Genomic DNA, 9,215 nt, shown 5'->3' on the forward strand with positions numbered 1-9,215 from the left:
TTCTTGTCCTCCCCTGGGAGGCCTTGATGAACAGATGCTCCCCAGTGGATCTGAATAGCTGAATCTTCTGAAGTTGATTTGGCCAAATTGATTCAGGACAGTGATCTGAACTTCCAAGTTGAATCACTGTCCTCCAAATCAGCTGAATCCGAATCAAATACTTCCCTATTCACACAAGCCTAGTTAATATGCATTTTTGAATAACCTCAGACTAAGATTCTATTAACTCCATTTTTTCCACATCTCCATCTTCTCCAGTTGTGTTTCTAAAGTTAAAATGAGCCCTGCTCCATTCTTTCAAAGAATGGATAGAAGTTCTGTCTTCAGGAGAAGATTCTGTACTCTGGAACCCAAGTAGATGAGGTGCTCAAGCTCTATAGAGTTGCAGACTTACTCCTGTGCTCAGCATTTCCTGCTGGGAAATGCTAGGCAGCCCCCTGCTCAATGCATAGATTTCTTGGGTTATAGAGGTGTCATTGCCCCTGTACTGTAGACACCTGACTCTCTGGTTTCTGAACTCCATGTTGCAGAGAAGGTACCTAAGGTCCTTTACTTAATTCAGCCATTAATTTCCTCCTCTTTACTGAACTGTGGCATTAATTTTCTCTTCTGTAAATACCCCACACAAATGCTTGGGTTTGTCTGTAAAATATCCTGATCTTTTGAGAACTAAAATACATATAATAAGATGATAATATACAAGGTAAGATATAAGATATACAAGATAAAAAATACATACACTTTTTTGCTTACTTTCTCCTAAAAGTTTTAACTGAATTGTGTTTGGACCTGCATTGAGTTGTGCCATAGTTCTTACTATGGCTAGCAGATATTGAAGAGTTCTCAAAAACTACTGTTAATAACTTACAGTACTGTTAAACTTCTTGCCAGAGCTTTTTTGATCATTGTGCTGTCGACTCGGTTTAAAAAGATTCTTTCCCAGGTATGCCACCCTGATCTAAAAGCCTACTAAAGTAGGTATGATGGATCAAAGTACACTATGCAGCCTTAGTTGAGAAAAATGTGTTCTCATCACTGAAGCATTTAAAACTGCCTATGTCTTGGACATGTGATGTAAAACTATACAATACATTCATTCCCTTTTTAAACTGGGAAAATGGAAACCAAGATAAATCTGATGCAAATTATTTCATTAAAGAAATAAAATTAAACTTCTTTCTTAAACATACATTAATGACTTATTTCAGATAAATAGTTTAATTGGAACTACAGTATATATCTTATGTTGTCAAATTTTAGTTAAAAGAAAATTCCCATACTTCAAAAAAAAAAATCACAATATCTTGAATTTACTTTTATCACTTGCTTGAAATGAAAGCTTTAAATACAGCTGCTTCAGCTAGCAGCTTCTAAAGTCATGCACTTAAAAAACTAAATTAACAGCTGACTGCCATGGCTTTCCAAATGGACAGAAATGTTAGTAATTCCTCTGAATATCTGTAGTAATATCTGAATCTGAATATCTGTTTTCTGAAAGATTATGCACTGAGCTACATATTATTCCCAATTCTGAAGATACTGAAAATTAAATGTCAAAATGTGGTTATCGTTAGTAATGTTTTTATCTTGCATCTTTTTCTTTAGCACACTGAAACATAGTATACATGAGCTTTCCTACTGGTGTCCTGCTCTATTCATGGTTATAAAATCTGAAAAAGACGATCTTAATGACGTTTGTATAAAGCCATAAGCCCACCTTTCTCCTCATTAAAGGGAATGAAATATATGTACAGTCCAGATTATCCACCTTTAATCTGTTTGAAAAATCATGATAGAACTACTACTTTGTCTCCAGTTAAGAACAATCTATTTTTTAGAGAACACTATTAATTCGTTTTTCCTGAACAACTGTATTCAAAGATACATGTTTGAAAAACTGAAAAAACGCATACTTTTAAAGTATTTAAAGATTTATCAAAGGCAGGTAAGACATACACTTTTAAATCAACTTGTTCTTTCCTTTTTCTTTTCCTTTTATCTCAAAAATAGCAAATACTTTTGACGATGCATAAATAGTGGCTCTCTCGATTCTCTGCTGCATAGTCAATAAGTCTGAAGAGTCTGATAGGTGACAGTCTGTTTGTCCGTCCCATTCTTTTGTTTCCTCTTCTCTTATTAACAAAGGTTTTCCCAATGCCTGGCCAAACAGTTGACAGACCTCTTGAGCTTTTTGACGTGTGTTTTCAACAGCAGCAAGACACACTTCACACCTAGAACATAAAAAGCAGCAAAATAACTTTACAGACCCAACTGATGCACAGTCTCCTGCCAAGTTTTTGTTTTTTTGTGGGGGTTGTTTCTGTATAATTACAGAGATGCAAAGGACATCTTCCCAAGTCTTTTGCTGGACAGTAAAAATTGTCTGGGGAGAGAGATTTAGACTATACATACACTACATACACCTAGTGGGCATGATGGTAAAGCAGTTAGAGTAAGTGCAACTTTTATTCCAGATTCATGCTGAAGGCCACACCCAGATGCAACTAGTATCTGGTCATTCAGAATGGGGAAATCAAAAGTATCTAGACATGATGCCCTGACCCAACTCCCTTGCTTGCTGGCTAAATTGGTGCACTTTACAGAATTCTCTAAAACCAAATATGCTGACTTAATATTCTAAGTAATCCACAGATTTCACCAGGAGAAGTAAGATCCTTTGTTACCTTTTGTATTTGTGCAAGAATATGGTAACCTCCATGGAAAGATTAAGTTTTACCACCTGTGAGCTAAATACGATTTGATTTATAAAGCTACTGGTATTTTCCTTTAAGTATAAGGACTTCCTTTCCATTTCTAAATACCACAGATTACGCATTCAGATAAATGCCACCGGTGGGGAGAGGTGGAACTTACCGTAGTGTATGTACAGCTTCTGGCGCATGGTAGAAGTGAGGGGGACTGATGTTAATGGAACCACCTAATTTCTCAATGAGCAGATTGCAGACATTCTGCATTTTTTCGAAATCACTGAATGTAATGCAAACCTGTGAGTTAATATAAACAGAAATTAGAAACATTTTTTCTTTTCCATGATGCTTAGATCAAGATTGGATACCTTTGTTGTTAAGATCTAATGAAAACTATTGCTTCTATACCTGGGCAATATCTCAGGTATAGAAGACTATCATAAGAAAGTCACTGCTCTGCAGCAGAACTAAAACTGTTTAAAGGGGATGGAAGCAGTGGATTAAGAAAATGTTCTTCTGTGAGGAGGTCTGGTATTTTTGGTATGTTAGCAGTTTGACATAAATGCTTAAGATGAAACTAGCCATATGGACTCTATTTATGTATTTTTCAAGACACGAAAGGCTACTGCAGGCAGTAATTACTATTTCAATGGTTATGTACAAAATTAGGTAAAATAGGATGAAAAGCATGTACGAGAAGGAAAATTACAATATAAGTCTAAGTGTTGTTACATAAGGTTATAGGAAGACTAACCTGCAAGTGCTACAGCCAAAAATAGGACTTAAGGATTGATGTTCAAGAAAAAACATGATTCAAGTTCTTTAAGAAGTTTAGCATCTATTGTATTTTTCTGCTCCCAAAAATGTATGAGTCCCTTTTACATTATTACTAAATACAATGTGGGAAATCTGAGAAGGGTATGCTATGTTGTTTTCTTACAAATCAAAGAACTTGAATCCTACTGTATGAAGTTTAGCAACAGCTCTGTAGAACATAACAAAACATCTGTCAGTGTTGCAAACTCCTAGGTTGCCTCAGTAAAATAAAATCAAGATGTAGGATAGTTGTCTAATTCAGGGGTCAGCAACCTATGACCCTCAGGCTAGATCTGGCCTACAGAACCACTGAATCTGACCTAAGGATGTGGGGCTTCAGTGGTGGGTGCTCTCCCTGAATTGTCCCTGTGCCACTGCAGGGACAAACGGCAGCAATCAGGTTCTAATGCCAGCCCACCCATCTCTGACTCAGGGAATGCATCTACACATGTTGTTAATGCGCCTGAATAAACTCTGGCACAGTTCACTCTGGAGTCAGCTGCTTCCCAGGTGCAGTGTCTTCACATGTGCCTGGGACCACCACGATCTGAGCCAGGGTGGAGCAGCCTCAAGCTAGCAGGGGAGCTGAGGGGGTCAGCCCTGGGCTTTGGGTGGTGGAGGGGCTGACTGGGGCAAGAGGGTGTTACAGTGCAGGGGCTAGGTGGCAGGCTGCCCCCACACTGTACCACCCTTGTGCCCCAGCCAGCCCAGTCTACACATGTGTTTGAGTGCACATAATTACACTGCGGTAAGACGGTACTTATCCCAGACAGTACTATCCTACATTGGAGTTAATTAGTTTACTGCACCCTAATACAGCCATATGTGTAGACTGTGACATTTTACTGTGGAGCTAATAAGTAAGCTCTACAGTAAAGTGCACATGTAGATGCATCCAAGGGGGATCATTCTGACCCACAGTCAAGAAAGTTTGTCTACCTCCAGTCTAATTAGTATGTTGTATTCAAAAGGTTCACTGACTGAAGAGACGGTGCTTTTCCTCAGTGGACAGCTCCAAGGCAGCAGCAGTTTCTTTTTAACAGCCTAATCTTACAAAGCCCCACTCACACAAGTAGTCTCATTGAAATCAATGAGATTACCAACCTAAAACTTAGCCCTTCTGTAGGAAACTTCATCCAAATTCAGTGGCTTGGCTACAGACCAGTGGCAGAGCCACTTAAAACAGAACCCATGTCGAATGCCTTGGACAGAGGAATATATACGATCTCTCAAGCCGTTATTTTGTAGTCATGCTTAAAAACTGGGCCCTGGAAGCAAAACAATAGGCTGTACTATAGAAGTAGTAAAAAAACTTTGTCACAAAAACACCAAGTTTATGTTTTTGAAAGTTTCATGGAGGGTCTTTTTTACAACTGTACTCTTTCAGAAAGGCTTTTTTCAAACTGTATCTTAGGAGATTCTTTAAACTCTATACAACTGTCCCCAGTTTTGAGAGAAGATAATTTGCAAATATGCTCAATGTCTGTGTACACCATTATTACTCTTGCTATGAATAATACTTACCTCTGCTTCCATTTTATAACCATTTTCTACTCTGCTAAAATCCTTTGTCACAGTCACATTTTTGTCCTGGAAAAAAAAAGTACACAAGTATAATTTTTCTTAACCCATCAATCTAGAATTTGTTTATACATTATGTCTTAGAAAGGTTGGAGTATTTTAGTCTATAACTGAAGCTTAGCAACACAAGTTGGAAATTGCTTTATATGTCTCTTCAATTAGAAACAAGGTGGATATTAAAAATTCAAGTATGGTGGGATAGAATAATTTTGCTCCCCATCACTTCAGCAGAACTGAGTCCTGAAAGTGACTGCCAGCCCAAACTGTGTCAGTGTATAATCACAGCACCTCGCTTACAGAGCAAGGAGTTGAACTGTTTTCATAGAGCTAATGAGTAAAAAAAACTCCTTACAAAACCCTCTGAAAGAATCTGAAAGCAGTATTACATAGCTTGACCCCAGTTGTCTTTCCTGCTTGGTGCAGGGGGGTGACCCCAACAATCTTCCAAGGTCCCTTCCAGCCTTACAACCTATGAGTAGTAAACGTAAAAAAATTCTTAGAATTTGTTGTTGTTGTTGTTAAGTACCCCCTTATTAAGAATTACCACTCTCCTTTGACATTTCTGCGCTAACAGGAGCTTTATTTCACAGTGGATAATAGCAGACGCTTGTATGAGAACCACATGCAAATAAAACACAAGACTTCTGGATTGGTTTGCTGCTGATCTCACATGAACTTCCTTTCCTACCCTCACTTCCTCCCTGGGCTATGGCACAGTGTAATCATTCTACTATAGAATAGGAGACAATATTCAAAATAAACAGGTCAGTGTCTAACTCAGAATCAAGTGTTTCTTACAATTTAAGGTTCTTACAGATCAAACAACCTGAATCCTACTTTGCGAAGTTTAATAACAGCTCTGTAGAACACAACAAAACATCTGTCAGGAAACTGCATTAGGGGATTGGAAATAAACTAATTTTACATTGTGTAGAAGAGCATGGTACTCCTTTTCTACTACCTACCCATTTTCTAAAGAAATCTATTATAATGTACTTCTTGAAATAGGAACAAGGACACCAAAGCTACCTTCCCTGTAGCATACATACTTTTGTAGGATTATAATAATAATGAGATACAAGCATTTTCCTCTTAAATTACCAGTTTGGTTGTAAATTGAGATTGGAAATCTCAGTTTAGTTCCCAATAGGCAATTCTCAAGTGCAAGTGTGACTGATATCTTTTTTTGGTAGTCTCTGCAGTAAGGCCAAGAGCTGACTAGGCACAGGCCACAGACTAAATTTCCCATCTTCCCAGCTCTGCACAAAACCTGAGCCGAGGTACGCTGGCAGGGTGGCTAGGAAAACACTCCATGTATTTGGACCTTTTTGTCACTTCTTCCAACCTCCCCGTGGTATGATGGTAAAACACACGCTGGCAAGATAATCTGATTATGAAGAAGAAAGAGGTCTCACAGCTGCTCCAAAATTTGCAAGCATTTCTCCTTTTTCTACAGATTACAGTACAATTGGCTCATATGAAATGTTTTCAAAATGTGTGGCCTATGTATACAAACATTGCCATCTTGTGGTTTTATGTGCTATTGCAAGATCATTAGTGGTGAAAGACATTTTGTATTTTCTATTTTAAGAATAATTCAGTAGAAGTTAATTTTTATCCCCTCCCCCCACTCTTAATCTGAAATGAAAAGTTTATCTAGTAATAATCAATTCCAAGTGAAAAACAATGGAAGAAATATCTGCTTCAACAATAAAATTATGACCTTTTATGATGCATCTTCCCTTGCAGATTTATTTTGCTTCTGTTTCAGGATCTGTTTTAAGGGAAAAGGTGAGGGAAGGATGGATGTTGGTGGAATTTTTAATCGGAATGATAACTCAGGCTAGATCAAAAGGAAATGTAATTTTTTTAAAACTGTGCCTGCTGTTTATAATTTTTTTTCTACTTGAAGAGTTATCAATTTAATCATGTTAGCCACAGGAAGAAATTAGTTTTTGCAACACCTCAAATGAAATGCACTTTTGACACTATGCACTCTGAATTTTTGTGACAGTCAACTAACTCCCTGTTCTAAGTTTCAGAGGCCCCCAAAAGCTGTGGTAGGAAAATAATTAAAACTGAAAAATGAACAAATCACATGTAAAGGATGTTACCACATTAATTCTATCAGTTTGTGAACTGATTTTTAACAGAGCATGCTAACTGACTGCTGTGTGTTGAACTATTACTGAAATAAATCACTATTTTGTTTGTCTGGGGAAAAAAAGTCATGTTGTTTGTTTCGCATTAGTGCTTAAAGTGTCTCAGTCACTGAACAAGACCCTGTCATCTTAGATATTGTACAAGAAACAAGTAAGATGGTTTATCTTCTAGACCAGTGGTCTCCAAAGTGGGGTGCGCAAGACGATTCATTGGGGTGCAGGAAGAAAATACTGGAACTTCTATTTAGATGTATATTTATATCTATATATACATATATTGGGGGGGTGTGCTCAAATTTTTTATTGATGGGGTGCATGATCAAAAAAGTTTGGAGACCACTGTTCTAGACAGCTTGCACAGCTAGTAGTCTTTATTTCCTCTGAATAAGGCTGTTTATATCTTTCTATGTTTTTCCAGTTTCCCCATCTTGAAAATATGAGAATTCTACAAAATATACTGCTGTTGCAAGTCCCTTCTGTTTATGTCTTTAAAAAGAGCCGTTTTGCAACTGCCACTACCTGTACCACAACAGCTAGTGATATGAGTGACCCAGGCTTCCACCAATGAGTATGAAGAGAAACAAGACAAATTAATCATAAAGTGAAAGCATGTACAAATAGCCACAAAAGCAGTGGAGTAATTATGAAAAAACTGCTAAAAAAAACCTGTCTTTTTTTCCTATGCCACTTCGGTTATTGTTTAAAGGGAAACTGGATCTAGTTTATTCAACATCAGCATGAGACAGAAGTTTTAGTAGGGAAAAACTGCTATAATTTGAAAATATTTATATACAGTAAAATCTGGTAACTTCGTAACTGTACAGGGTAACGATAACCAATTACTAGTAGGTAACCACTTCCAATTTTTTCTAAGATATATTTTTGCATGCTCTATCAAGACACTAAAAAAAAAAGAATGGTTTTAGACCTTTGGAATATGTTTTTTCTTCAGTACAAAAACTGGGTGCAGTTGTATTCATTCTGACATGAGAACTGGTAAGATTATACAGATAAGAAACTTTACATTAAGCATTTACTACACAAGGTGAGAGTGCTTGCAGTATAATACCTATGACTAAGTAGAATAATCAGTCAAAGAAGTTTGTTTTGCATCTTTGCAAGTGAAAGAGAAGATAATTCTGCTAAATGAAAGGGCTAATCACCTATGTCGTCTTGTACCTATGTCTTGAAAATCAGAAGAATATCCAATGCTTTGCACATATTAGCTGGCTTAACAGGTGCTATGAAAGCCAACTTCTAAGCCAACTAATTATCAGGAGTAAATTCCATTGTAATTCAGGATGTGTACACACTTGGAAATGACTAATTACACTTTAACAGATGACTAATTAGCCAAAGTGGTTTGTACAAATCGATGGGATTCTGACATGGATTCAGTGCATCTGACCAAGTCCATAGCGACTAGTTATCCCAATGCCAGGTTTCACCACACTAATAATGGGCTACACCAGGGCTGTCCAACTTCAGGGTGGCTAGGGCCCATACACTCCCCAGGACCCCTGGCACAAGCAGCTGTCGAGCAAGCAGCCCAAACTATTGTGGGCAATTCCCTCCCCCACAACCTGTTGTGTGAGCCTCCACAATGCTCTTACCACATGGGTGATGTCACCCTCACTGCTGCTGTGCGAGTTCCCCTGCCCAAGGCTCCCCCCACCCCCAGCCCAACATAGCTGTCTGCCAAGCTCATGGGGCCTCCTGCTGTTCTATCCTTCTCCAGACCCCCAGCCCCAGCAACTGCTTAACCAAAGTAGTGAGGGGAATAGCTGCAAGGTGGGAGCCCTGTTAACTTGTGGGAGCCCGTTTTCTTGTGCAGGGACTGGGACTTCCCTGCTGTGATAGAAGCCGGACTCAAGGGGATCGCCTTCAGACCTCGGGTTGGGGAGGACCGGGTTAGAGAGCTTCTGGAGGGGCTGGACGCGTTCAAGTC

General features: G+C 38.4%; 1 protein-coding gene across 1 annotated transcript in view; it reads right to left on the minus strand.

Annotated features, from left to right (window-relative positions):
* Nucleotides 1–1,286: 1,286 nt before the first annotated feature.
* IRAK1BP1 (interleukin 1 receptor associated kinase 1 binding protein 1) overlaps nt 1,287–9,215 on the minus strand; it is a 15,289-nt gene continuing 7,360 nt past the window's right edge. Inside the window, exons 3-5 of the mRNA XM_019520452.1 lie at nt 5,049–5,114; nt 2,875–3,005; nt 1,287–2,231 (exon numbers count right to left, since the gene is read on the minus strand). Coding sequence (XP_019375997.1) covers nt 1,961–2,231; nt 2,875–3,005; nt 5,049–5,114 — 468 coding nt within the window. The 3' untranslated portion in view covers nt 1,287–1,960. The remainder of the gene's footprint in view (nt 2,232–2,874; nt 3,006–5,048; nt 5,115–9,215) is intronic.

Source organism: Gavialis gangeticus, unplaced genomic scaffold (assembly GCF_001723915.1).
Source record: "Gavialis gangeticus isolate Ggan-Ray unplaced genomic scaffold, GavGan_comp1, whole genome shotgun sequence".
Classification (NCBI taxonomy): Eukaryota; Metazoa; Chordata; order Crocodylia; family Gavialidae; genus Gavialis; species Gavialis gangeticus.